Source organism: Chiloscyllium plagiosum, chromosome 12, assembly GCF_004010195.1.
Source record: "Chiloscyllium plagiosum isolate BGI_BamShark_2017 chromosome 12, ASM401019v2, whole genome shotgun sequence".
NCBI classification, from domain to species: Eukaryota; Metazoa; Chordata; class Chondrichthyes; order Orectolobiformes; family Hemiscylliidae; genus Chiloscyllium; species Chiloscyllium plagiosum.
Window position 1 is genome coordinate 22041471 of NC_057721.1, and position 17452 is coordinate 22058922.

Genomic DNA, 17452 nt, shown 5'->3' on the forward strand with positions numbered 1-17452 from the left:
ACATTTCATCCTGCCACCCAGCTTAGTATCATCAGCAAATTTGCTAATATTATTCCTAATACCATCTTCTATATCATTAATATATGTTGTAAAAAACTGCGGTCCCAACACTGATCCCTGTGGTACCCCACTGGTCACTGCCTGCCATTCTGAAATGGAGCCTTTTATCACTACTCTTTGTTTCCTGTCAGCCAACCAACTTTGAATCCAAGTTAGTACTTTGCCCCCAATACCATGCGCCCTAATTTTGCTCACTAACCTCCTATGTGGGACTTTATCAAAAGCTTTCTGAAAGTCTAGGTACACTACATCTACTGGATCTCCCTCGTCCATCTTCAGAGTTACATCCTCAAAAAATTCCAGAAGATTAGTCAAGCATGATTTCCCCTTCATAAATTCATGCTGACTCTGACCTATCCTGTTACTACTATCCAGATGTGTCGTAATTTCATCCTTTATAATAGACTCCAGCATCTTTCCCACCACTGTGGTCAGACTAACTGGTCTATAATTTCCTGCTTTCTCTCTCCCACCTTTCTTAAAAAGACGCGGAGAAAGCATTTTTTCTGGGCTAAATCTAGAACCCAGGGTCGCAGGCGTAGAAGAAGGGATTCTTATGTTAGCCAGGGAAGAAGTTTCTTCAAAAATAAAGAACTGCTGATGTTGGAAATCTGAAACAAAAACAGAAATTGCTTTAGAACCTCGGCAGGTCTGGCAGTATCTGAGGAGAGAAGGCAGAGTCAATGTTTTGGGTCCAGTCACACGCTCTGGACCCGAAACGTTAACCCTGTTTTCTCCTCACAGACCTTCCAAGTTTCTCCAGCAATTTCTGCTTTTGTTTCATACATTTCTTCACTTGGGTTGTGATTTTTTTTTCTTTCCCCTCCCCCCCCTCACCCCTTTGGAATATTCTACTCCAGACAGCGATGAGCGTTCAGTCATTTTGCACATTCCCTTTGGGCATTGAGGGATTTCAGGGAGAGAGTATGCCACGGCAGAGCTCAGAAGGCGACCCCCCTCGATTTTCAAACTTCGCCTCGACTATTCCCATTTCATATTTCAGCTTTCACTGCGGGGAACTGCAAGAAATTTTAAGTTCTCTGCATTTCTAGTTTCGCCATTACGGAAAGGACGCATTTTTAGATTTTTTTTTAAAAATGGCAACTTCACCCAAACCCATTTCAAAGTGTCATTTAGTGTTGTGCTCCTGACAGTCCGTGGGGGCTGAAATCATGCCATTTCTCTTTTACGAATTTACGGTGCAAGAATTCATTGCTCACTTTACTTAACGAGTTGCTAGGTAACGGCGAATGCTGAGAGCCAGTGTCCCTTGGAGACAGTTTGTTGGTGATCAGCAGGAAAAGGTAGCATCGGGGAGGAGAAGGAGTCAGAGAGCACTGCGGCTGAGATGTGAACCCAGGGGACGTGGAGATGGATATCGCAGGGCTGAGGTTGTCACATTCAAAAGTAAAATTCATTGGGACTGAACCGGGGGAACTGCACCAGGAGACAATCACCCTGCAAAATATCAGCAGCGGCCCCAAAAAGGTTGTGGTCCGGCCAACCAAGCACAAGGTAAGCGCAGCCGGGCTCCCAGGAGCCGCCTTCAGGGTGACTGTTCTTCAACAGACACAGGAGGGGAAGCTGGGGTTCACTGGACATCAGCTGAGGGCTCTTCGACCCATCCTCCCGTTTCCTTGGGGAATGTTTGCACTGGCCAGTCTCTGGTCTCTGCTGAAGTTTGGAAGTGGAAGGAATGTTCCAACAAAGTTGTGATTCCAGGGTTCTGGCTGCCTGGCTGTAGGCTCTCTGTTTTGGTCTGCTCTGGTGGCCCCAGACATTATGCTTCTCTTATTATCTGTGTCTCCAGTCGTTTAGTTGGAGGCGAGGGCTAATAACTGCGGGGAGCTGAATGGACGGGGCAGGTGTGGTAGGTGAGGTTAAGAAGAGAATAATGCAATATAATAAAACATGAGTCGGATCGAGAAGAGACAATTCAGCTCCACGAACCTGCTCAGAGACAAAATAAAAGACTGTAGATGCTAGAATCCAATGTAGACAAGCAGGAGACTGGAAGAACACAACAAGCCAGGCAGCCTCAGGAGGTAGGGAAGTCAACATTTCAGGTGTAACCCTCTTTCAGGACTGGGGGTGGGTGTAAAGGGAGCTGCAGATAAAGGGGGTTGGGGGGTGCAGGGTGGTGAGGTGGGGATCGGTGAACACAGGTAGAGGGTACGGTCTGGTTGGTCAATGGGAGGAATGAATCCAGTTGGTGGCAAGAAGGAAGGGTCGATGAGAAGAATAGCAGGGAGAGGGGGAGGGGCTGGGAAGGGAGTCAGGATACGGAACGGGAGGTTATTTGAGTCCTTCGAGCTGTAGGCTGCCCAGGTGGAAGATGAAGTGTTGTTCCTCCAATTTGTGGTCTGACTCACTGTGGCAATGGAGGAGGCCAAGGATGGTCATGATTAGGTTAGATTAGGTTCCCTACAGTATGGAAACAGGCCCATCCGCCCAACAAATCCATATATACCCTCCAAAGAGCAACCCATCCAGACCATTCCCCTATCCTATATTTACCCTTGACTAATGCACCTAACACTATGGGCAATTTAGCATGGCCAACTCACTTGACCTGCACATCTTTGGATTGTGGGTGGAAACTGGAGTACTCGGAGGAAACCCATGCAGATGCAGGGAGAATGTTCAAACTCCACACAGACAGTTGCCCAAGGCAGAAATCAAACCTTGGTTCCTGGCATTGTGAGGCAGCAGTGCTAGCCATTGAGCCACAGTGGTGCCCTTCATGTCAGAGAGGGAGTGGGAACGGGAGTTAAAATGGGTGGTGACTGGGAGGTCCGGTTGGCCCCTGTGAGCCTGGCTGAGGTGCTTGGTGAAACATGCCCTTAGTTTGCGTTTGGTCTACCCGACGTGGAGGAGACCACAGTGGGAGCACCGGATACAGTAAATTAGGTTGGAGGAGAGGCAGGTGAACCTGGAAGGACTGTTTGGGGCCCTGGATGGAGGTGAGGGGGGTGCTGTACCAGCAGGTTTTGCATCTTTTATGGTTGCAGGAGAAAGTATCTGTGGGTGGTGGGGAGAGTGACACGAACCAAGGATTGGTGAAGGGACTGGTCTTTGCAGAAGGCAGAGAGGGTGGGGAGGGGAAGATGTTCTTGGTGGTAGGGGCTAGTTGGAGTTGGCAGAAATGTTTAAAGATGATATGTTGGATGCGGAGACTGGGTTGGTAGGTCAGGATAAGGGGGATCCTGTCTTTATTGTGTTTGGTGGGGGCGGGGTTTAGAACAGTGGAGAGGGGAATGGAGGAGGTGTGGTGGAGGGCTGTCTGGATGATAGTGGGGAAAACGCACGTTGTTCAAAATAGATGGACATCTTGGATGCTTTGGAGTGGGATGTCTCCTCATCTGAGCAGATGTAGTAGAGGCGGAGGAATTGGGAGAATGGGATGGAGTTCTTGATAAATACTAGGTGGAAGGCGGTGTAATCCAGATAGTTGTCAGAATCTGTGGGTTTATAGTAAACATCTGTCTGGAGACTGTTGCTGGAGATGGAAATGGAGAGGTCAAGAAAGGGGAGTGAGGTATCTGAGTTGGACCAAGTGAATTTGAAGATAGGATGAAAGTTGTGGGTGAAGCTGATGAACTGCCCCAGCTCAGCCTGGGTGCAGAATGCTGCATCGATGCGGTCATCGATGTAATGGTGGAAGAGTTGTGGCACAGTGCCTGTGTAGGTACTGAAGAGGGACTGTTCAACATAGCTGACAAAGAGGCAAGTGTAGCTGGGGCCCATCTGAGTGCCCATGGCCACCACCTGGATTTGGAGGAAATAGGAGGAGTTAAAGGAAACGGTATTAAGGGTGAGGACCAGTTCGGCGAGGCAGAGGAGGGTATGGATGTTGGGGGACTAGATAGGTCTGTTGGAAAGGAAGAAGCTGAGGGTCTGAAGGCCATCTTTATGGGGTATGGATGTGCGTAAGGACTGCACGTCCATTGTGAAGAGAAGGCGCTGGGGGCCAGGAACTGGATGTTACTGAAGAGATGGAGGGCGTGGTTGGTGTTGCGGATGTCGGTGGGAAGTGCCTGAACCAAGGGGAATAGGATGGAGTTGAGGTAGGACGAAATGAGTTCAGTCGGGCAGGAGCATGTGGAGACGATGAGTTGGCCAGGGTAGTTGGGTTTGTGGATCTTGGGGAGCAAGTAAAAGCGGGCAGTGCGGGGCTGGGGGACTATGAGATTGGAGGCAGTGGAAGGGAGATCACTGGAGGCAATGATGGCATTGACAGTGCAATTGATTTTGGCGTGATGAGTCACTGTGGGGTCGTGGTCAAAGGAGAGGTAGGATGTGGTGTTGGAGAGTTGGCATTTGGCCTCTGTGACATAGAGGTCCATTCTTCAGACTGCCAGCACCCCGCCTTTGTCAGCGGGTTTCATGGTGAACCGAAGGTTGGTGTGGAGAGAGTGGAGTGCTGCACTTCGACAAAAACTCCCAACCTTCCTCTGACATCCCATTCTCCTGCCTCCAGCCTTCCCACCCAACTGGTCACCCCTTGTCAGCCTTGTACCAGCCCTCGGCGTCTTCATTGCTGACTGCCAATGTGACATCAGCAGCCTCAATTTCTTCACCCCCTCACCTATTCCATTCTCACCCCTTCCGAACGTGCAGTGCTCTACACTTTCCGCACCAACCCTCGGCTCACCATTAAACCCGCTGCTCCCCTTTATCTGCAGTTTCCCTTACATCACCCAGTCCTGAAGAAGGGTTACACCTGAAACGTTGACTTCTCCACCTCCTGATGCTGCCTGGCTTGCTGTGTTCTTCCAGCCTCCTGCCTGTCTTCCCCTAGATGTTAGAGATTTGAGATATTACAAGGGATTTATTGTAGATTTATTAAGATGTATTTCTGTGTTTCTATACAAGAAAACTAGGAAAAATTGGGGTAATTACATTAAAAGATCAGAGATTATGAAGTGATAGGACTGATCAAGTATTAACTATTGTAAGTGAATAAAAAGTTAAGTGTTAATAAACTAGATTAGATTACTTACAGTGTGGAAACAGGCCCTTCGGCCCAACAAGTCCACACCGCCCCGCCAAAGCGCAACCCACCCATACCCCTACATCTACCCCTTACCTAACACTACGGGCAATTTAGCATGGCCAATTCACCTTACCTGCACATCTTTGGACTGTGGGAGGAAACCGGAGCACCCGGAGGAAACCCACGCAGACACGGGGAGAATGTGCAAACTCCACACAGTCAGTCGCCTGAGGCGGGAATTGAATCCGGGTCTCTGGCGCTGTGAGGCAACAGTGCTAACCACTGTGCCACCGTGCCGCCCCAAACTAATTCCAGTAACTTTGAGGTCTAGAAAGAGGTGCTTTGTCTTCTGGTTGACAAGTGGTTGAAATAATCACACCAAGTATGAATGCAAAAGAGCTCTTTTGTTTAATTTCAAGTTGCCATGCTGCATGCTCAGAGACTGCTTAAATTGGTGCTGTGTTCCATAAAAGCCTTAACTTTCCAGTGCAGCCGTGAATATAACCCACTGGAATCCTGACACATATAACTGATTCCTGGCTACTCAATTACTAGCTTTTTACAGACAATATGCAAAATGAAACCGTCATTCTTTCTTTGAAATGTAATGCACATATCTTTATGACTGCAGTATTTCAATCATTAACTATCCTAAACTAATGTATTATTAAGTTATTTATTGGCTTACTTTTTTGGGGAAAAAAATAATTTTTTCATAGTCTGTTACAGCATGAATTCTTATAAATAGCTTTGGTGGTAAAATATTGTTCCTGCATCTTGTAGATATGGCATTTGATATTCTCAGTGGTGAGTTGGTGATGTGTGTATTATTTCTGATATTGCAGAAGCCATGCTCTCTGTTGCTAATGTTGTCTCGCCGATGTTGATATTTCTGGCATCATTGATCACCAGCATTCTGATTTACCAGCTCAGATATAGGTCAAATATGGACTTTCTTTCCATTTGCTTCCCAGTTTCCGGCTCATTTATTATGAACTTAGAGTCATAGAATCATAGAGCTGTACAGTATGGAAGCAGACCCAACTCATCCATGCTGACCAGATATCCTAAATTAATCTACTCCCATTTGCCAGCTTTTGGTCCATGTCCCGCTGAACCCTTCCTATTCATATACCCACCCAGATACCTTTTAAATGTTGTAATTGTACCATCCTCCACCACTTCATCCATACACACACCACTCTCTGCTTGAAAACGTTGCTCTTTAGGTCCCTTTTAAATCATTCCCCTCTCACTTTAAACCTCTGGTCTCTAGTTTTGGACTTCCACATCCTGGGGAAAAGATCTTTGCTATTCACCCAATCCATTCTCTCATGATTTTATGAACCTCTATAAAGTTACCCCTCAGCCTCCATTGCTCCAAGGAAAGTAATTCCAGCCTATTCACCCTCTCTCTATAGATCAAACCCTCCAACTCTGGGAATATCGTTGTAAATCTTTTCTGATCCTTTTCAAGTTTCATAACATCCTTCATATAGCAGGGAGATTAGAATTGCATGCAGTATTCCAAAAGTGGTCTAACTAATATCCTGTACAGCCGCAACATGATATCTCAACCCCCTTACTCAATGCTCTGACCAATAAAGGAAAGCAGACCAAACGCCTTCTTCACTATCCTGTCTACTTGTGACTCCACTTTCACCAAACTATGAACCAACAGTCCAAGATCTCTTTGTTCAGCAGCACTGCCCAGGACTTTACCATTGTGTATAAATCTGCTGAAAAGTTGTATAAGTCTCTGCAGTTGTTCCTTGGCCAGTTTGTGTGTAGGTGTGCTTGGTAGTGAAACTAAGGGTCTGAGGGGGATGTCTGGTTTATGCACCTTGGGGAGTTTGTAAAAAAGCTGAATTAGTTTAGGAATGGATGAACCCGTGCTATCCACTCAGCTTAGATATTCCCCAACAACCTCAGAAACAACGATGAAATCATGGTTTCCTATGACATTACAGCACTGTTTACCTCCATTGACATACCACTGGTGAAAGAAACACTTGCAGTATGACTGAAGGAATCAGAAATGCTGACCCTCAACAGCACCGTCAGTAAGGACCATACATACAAATTACTGGACTTATGCCTCACCACTCACTTTGTCTTCATTGGCCAAGTATATCAACAAATCAATGGCACACTTGTGGGATCTCCTATATCAGGACTCAGAACAGAAGCAGTCATGCAAAGACTGGAAAGCACAGTCCTCCCCATAATCCAACTCAAACCATGAGCCTGTTATGTGGATGACACATTTGTCATCATAAACACGCAAAGTTAGAGGAAATGCACTATCTCATCAACAAATTCACTAGAGAGGTGGAAAACAACAATCAACTCCCATTTCTAGATATCATGGTCGAATGAAGGACCAGCAGAGAATTCCCAACCAAAGTGCATAGGAAGGCTACCAACACAGACCAAATTCTCAACTACAACAGCAACCAGCCCAATGTCCACAAACAGCGCTGTGTCAGGGCATTACTTAAATGAGCTACTACGTAGTGCAGCACACTAGAACTACACAAGAATGAGGACGAATGCCTATACAAACAATAGATACTCCAAAACTTCACCCGCCAATGCCTATCAGACAGACAACACCAGAAGGACACTGCACACCCCAATACACTGGTCACCCTACTCTATATCAAGAACCTATCAGAAATGACAACCAGACTGCTACAACTACTCGGAATCATGGCAGCACACCAATCCACAGCCATACTACTCCAACTACTCACACGCTCGAAGGACCCCCATACCCATAACATGCAGGACCAACATGATATACAAAACTCCATTAAACGATTGCCACAAACATTATATTAGCCCAACTGAAAAAAAGCTAGCAACCTTGATACATGAACACCAACTAACAGCCTACAACAGGATCAATTCTCCCTAATCTCAGTACATGCAGACAAAGAAGACCAACAGTTTTACTGGGACAACAAGCTGAAAAGAACATGCGCGGGAATTCTTAGAGGCCTGGTTTTCAATCTGCAATGCCATCAACAAGCATGTTGACATAGATCCCACCTACAAGCCACTGCAGAGGAAAACCGGAAGTGATACCACCCACTTTAACAGAGCGGGCATATAAATATCAAGTAGAGTAGAACAACAATACTTCACGGAAGTCACACTGATGATGTTACCTAGCATGGTGAAGAAATGTTTGCATGACAACCCACCAGCTCAGTGAGCTAACTGACAACCACCACATCCACAACCCGATTTCTTTTTACTTTCTCTCATTTGCCCTGTTGTTGCACTGGTGACTCATCTGTCATTTTCTTCCTTTGTTCTGCAATTGTTTTCCCAGTGATTGGCTTTTCCTTTAGCTCAGCACATTGACGCACATTTCTGGTATTTCCTTCTAACTGTGAATTCTTATTTTGTCCAGAGCTTCTGTATGTCTTTCTTTCTTTGGTGTTCATGTTTTGCTGCTGGTTCACTGCATCAACCCTGCCACATTTCTCTTGAAGCTAACTGAAGGCCAGCTGTTTGTGTAGTCAGCATTTTCATTTGTTGCTCATGGCTCCATGCATGCTGCCAATGTTTGCAGTCAGCAATATTGGGAGCTCATTATTTCTGATGATTTTTTTCTGTACTTTCAGGTTGTATAGAACACTAAATGAGTTGATTTAATAGTCTTTCCTCTGTGTCCTTAAACTTACATTTCGAGACTGCATTTATTTTTCTTGTTAAAAGGTTGCCAGTCAGTTCCCCCAACTCCTGTTTGAGACTTTGAAATTCATACCGGTACATCTAATGATTTGATTTTGGCTGAAGGTGGGTGCCGAATCTTTCAAAAATGTCATTTGGATTTCTGGTGTCTTCTTAAGTAAGTAATTCTAATCAGATAACAGGATGTAGCTGACTCGCTCTTTATTGACCTTTAGGCAACTGTTGAATGCCGGAGCCGTGTGTTACCAACATAACTCATATTTCAAAATGGTCCAGAGTCACCTATGCATTTATGGTCTCATGTTCAGCTCTGAGTGAATTGAATCTTTCATTAAACAGCTGCCACTTTAGTATGCACCCATGAACTGGCCTGTTCCAAAGGGGAGTTCTGCCACAAAGTCATCTAGATAAGGCAGGCGTATTCTTTGTGCTGAAGAGAATCAGTGTTGTGCAATTCATCAAAGTTTAATGCTGCCAACAGAGAGAATTCCAAGTCCCTCATTTGGCAAGATTAGAAGTCACACAAGACCAAGTTATAGTCCAACAGGTTTATTTGAGATCACAAGCTTTTGGAGCTCTGCTCCTTTGACAGGTGAAGTGAAGAGCAGCACACAAGTACATAGTTTATAGGCAGAGAAAGCAAACAGTCATACAAATTGAGTGGAGTGTTGACAGGCTGGATAATGTGTCTCTGCAGGTGATCAAAAGTGTCAGACAGTGTGAATAAAGTGTCAACGGCTGAATAGCAAGTGAAGGGATGACCTATAATCTGATTAATTAAGGCAGAGAGATAATTACAAAAAAATTAAAAATAAGTTGTTGCTGGAAACAAACCAAATGGCTGGATTAACATGATACGTATGAGAGTTGCATACTAGGGGTCTAACCAAATGTTACCAGAATCACTGTGTTAATTTCTTACTCTTAACCTGCATGAAGGTAAATGCTACACTCTGATTTTGTATTTGTTTGCAGTGCTTCATTTTGTTAAGTATGTGGGACACAAACTCAGCCTTTTAATTTAAATATTTTAAAATTTTCTCCAACATCATCAGCACCCCAATTCATTTTGGATTAAAGGTGTGCATTTGTTGCTATGCCATTTGAGTCAGGTTTTTATTTTCACATGATGCATTCAGTTTTTCTTTCCCCACCTCTCTCTCTCTCTCTCTCTCTCTCTCTCTCCATCTCTCTCTCTCTCTATCTGTCGATGTCACATTCATTTGGATTGATATTGCTGATCAGCATTAAATTACTTTAAAATGTTTTGGGTTTATTCACTGGTACCACCATATGGTTTTGGTTGTCTTTTGGTTCCCAGAGGTTTGAAATATTCACCCATTAAGGTCGGAAAGAAGAGATTACTTTTGTTTATTTCTAACTCCCGATCCATTATTACACTACAAGGGTATGTTAAACAACAGATCAGACTCTTCATTGCAGGCCTGAATGATGGCACTGAACATTCACACATACAGTTCATTCCTAGCTAATTAGTCCTTTGGTCTTTACAGACAGTATAACAATATTTAACATAGGGACCAAAGATACAAGATTATGTGCAAGAGATTTGGACAGAAAGCAATGGTGGCTTCTTTACTCTGAGATTTTTGAGGATGTGGAATTTATTTCCAGGATTAGTATTTGAGGCAGAAAATGTAACATTGAACATTGGATTGGAGAGATGGTTGAAGGGAATAAAATAATATTTTAACAAAATGGATAAATGCCATTAGAATGATTTGTTTGCCAGTTTCTGTGTATAACTTATATGTATTTCTGCCCATTTTATTATTTAGGAATAAAAATAATGTAGAATTGGACACAATAAATATTTTGTGGCAGCATTTAAGCATCTTGATATATAATTATATGATGAGGTTTGGGTGACAACATAGACTCCGCGGAATAGAGTGCCTTGCATTGTTGGCGGAGCCTGCAAAGCCATTTGAGATGCATCAGTAAGGCCCTGCAATGTCTTAGGAATACAGTCATGCTGTTTATTGTACAACAATTAGCTGTTGTAAAAGTTATTTAAGTTGGCAAATAAGGTGATACTTATCTGGGGAATATGAACAGAGACAGTGGGATAAAACCCGTTGTATAGGAATGCAAGCTTATAATGACAATGAAGGAAGAGCCACCACATTTCGAAATTAAGGTATCGGATGGGCTCCACGAATTGTTTAAATTCTGAAGCTGGCAATGCATAAACAGTGATGGCAAATCCTTTTGAATGTGCTTGGTGGAATGTGTAGACTTGCCTTCAAATCTAAGAGCAGTTCGGGTTAATGTTTATGATGCTCATGGAGAGTGAAAAGTTTAACTGAGTGAATTCAATACAGTTACATTTATTTCTTGCTTTGCAGTTATTCAGGATCATTGTGAACAATAAGGAAAATAAAATTGCACCTGGTGTACAGATTTCAGCCCGAATAGAATATTCAGCAGATAAGAGAGAAGACGCAAAGGATGAATGTATTGTATCCATAGATGAAGATCTTATTAAGATCCCACTACTTGCGTATGTATTATTAAGTAATTCCTTTACAAAGAGCACAAAGTAAGTTCTCACAAAGTTTTAACTGCATTCCTTAAAAGTACCACTTTAGGAGAAACAACAAGTTCCCATTAAAACCAGCGTAAAAATTGCAGTAAGGTTTGGTAGAACCTTCCTCCTACAAAACTGTTAAAATATTATACCTTTGATTATATTTTGGAAGTAAACTAGATCATTGTTGATCCTGCTTCCTGAACTTCCTGTCATGACATATCCTGCACTCTGATTCTCCTCTTCTCTGTATACTCTTCCTCTTGCGCTTCCAACTTGCAATCTTTCACAGTTCCCCATATCAATCCTTGGCCTTGCTGAATCTCCCATTCCCTGGCTCTCCCAAATCACTGATTTTCTCTCCTGAACCTATATTCTTGTTCAACATCCTGATGCGATCTGGAGCTGCTCCAAGTTTGGGAAATTGCCTTGTGGTGCAGAAGTGTCCAGCTGATTTGTTATTATGCAGATTTTTTTTAAACCATCTTCTCATTGCCTCCTTCTCCTGAATCTTCATGTCAGTGGAGACCCCTGGTCAGATTCAAGTCCCACATGCTCCAAAGGTGTGTAATAACATATTTGAATAAGTTGATTAGAAAAATAGGTTAAAAAAAATAAATTGGGACTTAGCGTACCATCAAGCAAAGTTGATAACATGATAATTCAGATAGAATTATCAAGGACCTTTAGTACTATAAATTAATTGAGGTCCAGAAGAAAAGTCATCAATAAAGTATCTTTGAAATTAGTACACAGAATTGATACACAAAATTGAGGTCTGCAAAGTCATACTTGTCTAATATTTGAATTTGTCAAATTTCTGCTGGAAATACAGGATTGCTGAATTGACTGCATATGTATGAACAATTATATAGTTGTTAATAATGGCACAGGCAACTTTTGGGCTCTTAAACTGGCATATAAAGATTTACAAAGAGACTTGGAAACTATAGAAATCTGGAGAGGTGCATAAGCAGCAGCCAATGCTACAGTCAAATTTTATTCCCACCAAAGTTGCTAACTACCCAAAGATGTTGGTAGATGACCTGAAACTATAATCAATCTGATTGAGAGACAAGAAAGTTATGCTGAGCAAAAATGGTACACTGAGCTGAAATTAGTTGTTACCTATGCTATGATCCCAATAAAATCAAAACAAATTCTTATCATACATATTTATAATAGGTGGAGGATCTTAAAAAAAGGAATATTCTTAAGTGTATGTCATGCATTTAAGAAACTTCCCAAATTGCTTCACAGGAATGACAACAATAAATCAATTCAAATCAAAGTCACATAGAACAAATTAGAGAAGATGAAGAGGGAAGCGAGGAAGTGGACTTTTAATAGATCCTTACTAAAATTATAATTTGAACTTAAATGAAAATATTTTGTCAAAAATAAAACTATATACACTGTTGGAAAGAGAAAAACAAATTTAGTTATAGTTCAGACATTTACTTCTCAAATTTAAACTGATGTCGCACAAAAACATATTTCTTGTTCCAAAGACACGCAGAGCAATCATGGATGATGATGCAGCACTTGTTAGTTTACATGTTAAGAAATGTGAATTTTTACCAAATTTTCTATTGTCATACCAATTTCTTTGAGATGAAGCACTTTTCGTTTCTAGCTTACTTCATCCCGATGCCTGGCTGTTGACGTGAGGCTTTCAGACTGCGTCCAAGTGATGCCACTTCATGTAGATGGTGTGAATAGAATAATCCTGCTTCAGCTATTTTCTGTCATTTTAATGGATTCATTAAATTGCTTATATTAGAATTAATTGCTGTGATCGCATTTTTTGTCTTCTTTGGTAGGTTTGTCTCTGTTTGTGATCTTCGTATTGATCCAGAAATTGATTTTGGCACTGCAGTAGCCAACAGTAAACTACTTGTGAAAGAAGTAAATGTTCAAAATCATGGAACGCTCTCAGGTAATTATTCCTCAATAGCAACTTGTGAATACACAACTTTCATATGCTTTATTTTTGTTTTAAAGCTGAGCATCTAAAGCTGATAAAATGAGATCTCTACAATACTACATATAACAATAAATGTCACAATCGGTTTACAAAGTGTGAAAAATGGATATACCGGTAGCTAAAAATTATAATAAATTATTGCAATTTTAAAATAACTGAAGAATTGAAATAACATCATTAACTATAACAGTGAAGATAAAGTTATTTGAAGTACAAACTAAATTTGTAAATTTGTAGTCGTTGCATGGAACTTGATCTATGGTGGATTCCGGGAAAGTGATGCTACTTAATACATTAGCATTGGAAAAATAATCAGCTGTAAATGTTATTTATGAGAAATACCAATATCAGAAATGGTTTTTATTTTCATTGTTCTTCTGATGATCAAACTGTAGTTGAAATCAAGGAAATGTAGATTCTCATTCAAAGCTATTGAAAAAACTTCAGGCAACTTGAAAGTGTCATCATGTGAACATTCTGTTACACACCAGAAGTTTTATTTTATGATTACTGTTTTACTTTTGGAAGTTACATTCATATTAATTTTAATAGGACACTCATTAGGCAACCTTAGTAATCTTCAGCTACATATTTAATAAAAATGTTTATTGATTGAAGCTTTTTAAGTATTTAAGGGAAATATTTATTCTTACCATGAGTGAATAGTCTGTTTTGGTAAGTTAATGAACACACAAGTGAAATGTTTGAGTTCATAAGGATTTAAGTTCCTGAATTTCACTGTAATGAATTAGTTTTGTATCAATGAGAATCTGCCTTTCTTTCAATGGTGACATACCCACTAGTCTGGCAATTTGTGTTGGTTTGGAGGGAGGAAGACAAAGTATGGCAGATGGAAGATGAGTTGATACTGAGTTGACATAAGGTTTTAGAAATGTTTGGGGTATTTGGAGACATGAGGGACTGTGGGGTCGGTGCAAAGGCACAGGGAGATATAAGGTGTGATGGAGATGGATGCAGGGGAAGAGGCTAACACAATTGCACAATGAAAATGAGAGTGTAAGAATGTTTTATTTTTCATTTTTATACTTTCCTCAGAGTGCCAGAGTCCCAAGGCATGCTCCTTACTGAGTCTGCTTTGTGAATTGAGGAGCCTCATAGCTCTTCCCAGGTCACTTCGCCTGACTGCCAATCCAGTCCACTTACCTGAAACAAAGATCCAGGTCATGGGCAATCATTTGTAAAGGGTTAGAGTTGACAAAACAGGATTTCTGCCACTGCCGAACAGGAGAGAAAAATCAGGATCCAAATGTCTGCAATCAAACATTTAAGAGATAGTGATCACAGCATCATGAAAGTTAAGTGAGCTACTAAAAAAAACCAAGCAATTCAGTGTAAATGCTCATAACTCGAGGAGGGCCAATTGCAATGAAACAAGAACAGTTCTTGCTCAGATGAACTGAGATCAAAGATTGGTAGACAAAAGTATAAGCAATCAATTGTTTGCCTGTAAGGAAGAGAGTACTACTGCAAGCTTATATTCACTGGTCAATATTTGTGTTGGGATTGTTACAATTCCATGTGCTACAAGATCAGACCTTTCAACAAATTAATGAATAGGGCCTGAGCCAGTTGTTCACTATGTGCTGAGATATGATACATCAAAACTAACCTGATCAAATCATTGCTCAGTGTATATCATACTAATTAGTAGAAGGGCCTCAGGCCACCATCTTGGCCCTGAATAGTGCCCAATCGAACTTAGCTTACCCTGGAAGGGGAAGGAGTCTCAAATATACCCAATATATCATGTTCAACATTCACTTCTTCAATATTGATGCACAGTTTGTACCATTGAAAAAATAGAATGCAGTAACTCACTCAGGCGACTTCAATGGCAACTTTTGAACCCATGACCTCTACCACCTTGAAGGACAAGGGCAGCAGATGCATGGGAACACTACTGCATCCATGTTCCCCCACAGGTCATGTACCAACCTGATTTGGAACTGCATCGCTATTCCTCCTCTGTTGCTTGTACAAAATTCTTAAACTCTCTTTCTAACATCATGTGGGTTTCCCTTACCCCTACAATGGCAGCATCTATCCTCTGCATAGATAGTGAGTTGGCTAACTAATGAAAGACAGATAGTTGGGAGAAAAGGGAGATATTCAGGATGGCAACCTGTATTGAGTGGAGTGCCAGAGGGCTCAGTGCTGGGCCACAATTATTTACAATTTATAAATGGCTTGGATAAGGGAAATTAATTTACTATCAAAACTTTTGTGGATGACACAAAATTAAATGGGAAGGCACATGGTGAGGCTGCCAGAAAGAGTCTGCAGAGGGATATAAACAGGTGAAGTGAGTGTGCATAGACTTGGCAGATGGAACATAACGTGGTAAAATGTGAGATGATGCACATTGACAGGAAGATTAGCCAAGCTAAATATTATTTAAATGGAGAATAAAACTGCCAAAAGTTTCAGTACAGCAGGATTGGAGGTTCCTTGTGGATGAATCAAAAACGCTATTATCCAAGTTCAGAGATAATGCAGAAGGCAATTGGAACATTGCCTTTACCACAAAGGGAGTAGAGTGTAAAAATAGAGAGGTCTTGCTAAAAATGTGCAAAGGACTAGTTAGATCTCATCTAGTATAGTGCAAATAGTTTTGGCTTCCTTATCTAAGGAAAGACACATTGCATTTAGTCTAAAGATAAGGAAGTCTTACTAAAATTATACAAGGTATGAGTTAGACCACACCTAAAATACTGTGAATAGTTTTGGGCCCCTTATCTCAGAACTGCTATAATGGCATTGGAGGCAGCCCATAGAAGATTCACAAGATTGATGTTGGGTATGGAAGCATTTTCCTACTTGGGGAGGATTAATAGGTTGTGACTGTACTCCATGTGTTTAGAAGAATAAGAGGCAAGCCTGTAGAAACACACAAGATCCTGAAGGGCTTGACAGGGAAAATGCAGTGAGGTTGTTTCCTGCTTGTGGGAAGAGTCTTGGGTCAGAGGGCATAATCTCAGAAGAAGGGATCGCTTCACTTTAGACAGAGATAAGGAGGAATCTTTTCTCTCAGAAGGTTGTGAATCTGTTCACAAAGGGCTATAGATTTGGGTCATTAAGTGTTTTCAAGGCTGAGATAGATTTAAATCAGTAAGAGATTTCAGGGTTATGGGGAAAAGGCAGTAAAGTGGAGGTAAGCTGTAGTCTCATTGCATGGTGGAGCAGACTCAGTGGGCTGAATGGACTACTTACCTCCACCATTGCCTTCTCTCAGGCAGTTGAGGATGGTCAATAAATGCTGGACTAGCTAGTGATGCCCACATCCCTTGAACGAAAAGGAATTGAACAACAGGTGGAGCCAGCTGTCTCACGCCACTAACTTTGTAATAAACATGTCTGACATTCTCTCTCAACAGGTACTACTGTCAAGCCTGCCAAACAATTCTGTAATGTGGTGTATGAGGTTCAGAGCCAATGTGATGACAGATCTATAAGTCAAACCTACCAATGACTGTCCCTTTGACTATCTGAAACAGACAACTTGCTTCCCATGCTCAACCAGCTCCTGCTTACAAAAAGCAGAACGTTTCCAGCATTAGTAATGGTTATGCTTATGGACAACATTGTCCCACTGTCTTTAGTCTTACACTAGAAATCGATGTAAATTATCAGTCATGTCACTGTGTGATTCAGTTGCACATTCTAGAAGCCACATAACTTCACACAAGGGCCCAATTCTCTGTAGGCATATGAAATATGTCCTCATAAGGCATCTTTTTCTATGGAGAAAGGTAATCCCTGATGCATCTCTATGGCAATACTCAAACCAGTCAAAGTTGACCTACCTGGTTTCAATTGAATAAGTTTACTAAAAATGACAGCTGGATCTTCATGACAAACATAGTCCAACCAATTAGCCTTCTTATTTCTTTTTATGTTGTTATTTTCTTCATAAAATTGGATTTTACTTCTGTTTCAGTCCTGGTGAGTGCAACACAAGGTGTTTCAACTTCATAACTCTTTTTAGCAATGTTTAAAAGGAGCTTGTGAATTTTCCCAATTTGGATAATTGTCCATTTTCCACAGAACTTAACCTTTGATTTCTTTGAATTTGAAAAGTTTGTTTGATATTTGTCCCAAAAAACTTTCAAATCCTTCTGCAGAATATTTGAAT

At 41.6% G+C, this 17452-nt stretch overlaps 1 protein-coding gene across 1 annotated transcript in view; it reads left to right on the forward strand.

Annotated features, from left to right (window-relative positions):
* The first annotated feature begins 941 nt into the window (after window positions 1-941).
* The window catches only part of LOC122555067 (cilia- and flagella-associated protein 47-like), a 451312-nt gene continuing 434801 nt past the window's right edge, over window positions 942-17452 (forward strand). Inside the window, exons 1-3 of the mRNA XM_043700727.1 lie at window positions 942-1575; window positions 11131-11285; window positions 13136-13251. Of these exons, the coding sequence (XP_043556662.1) occupies window positions 1432-1575; window positions 11131-11285; window positions 13136-13251 (415 nt within the window). The 5' untranslated portion in view covers window positions 942-1431. The remainder of the gene's footprint in view (window positions 1576-11130; window positions 11286-13135; window positions 13252-17452) is intronic.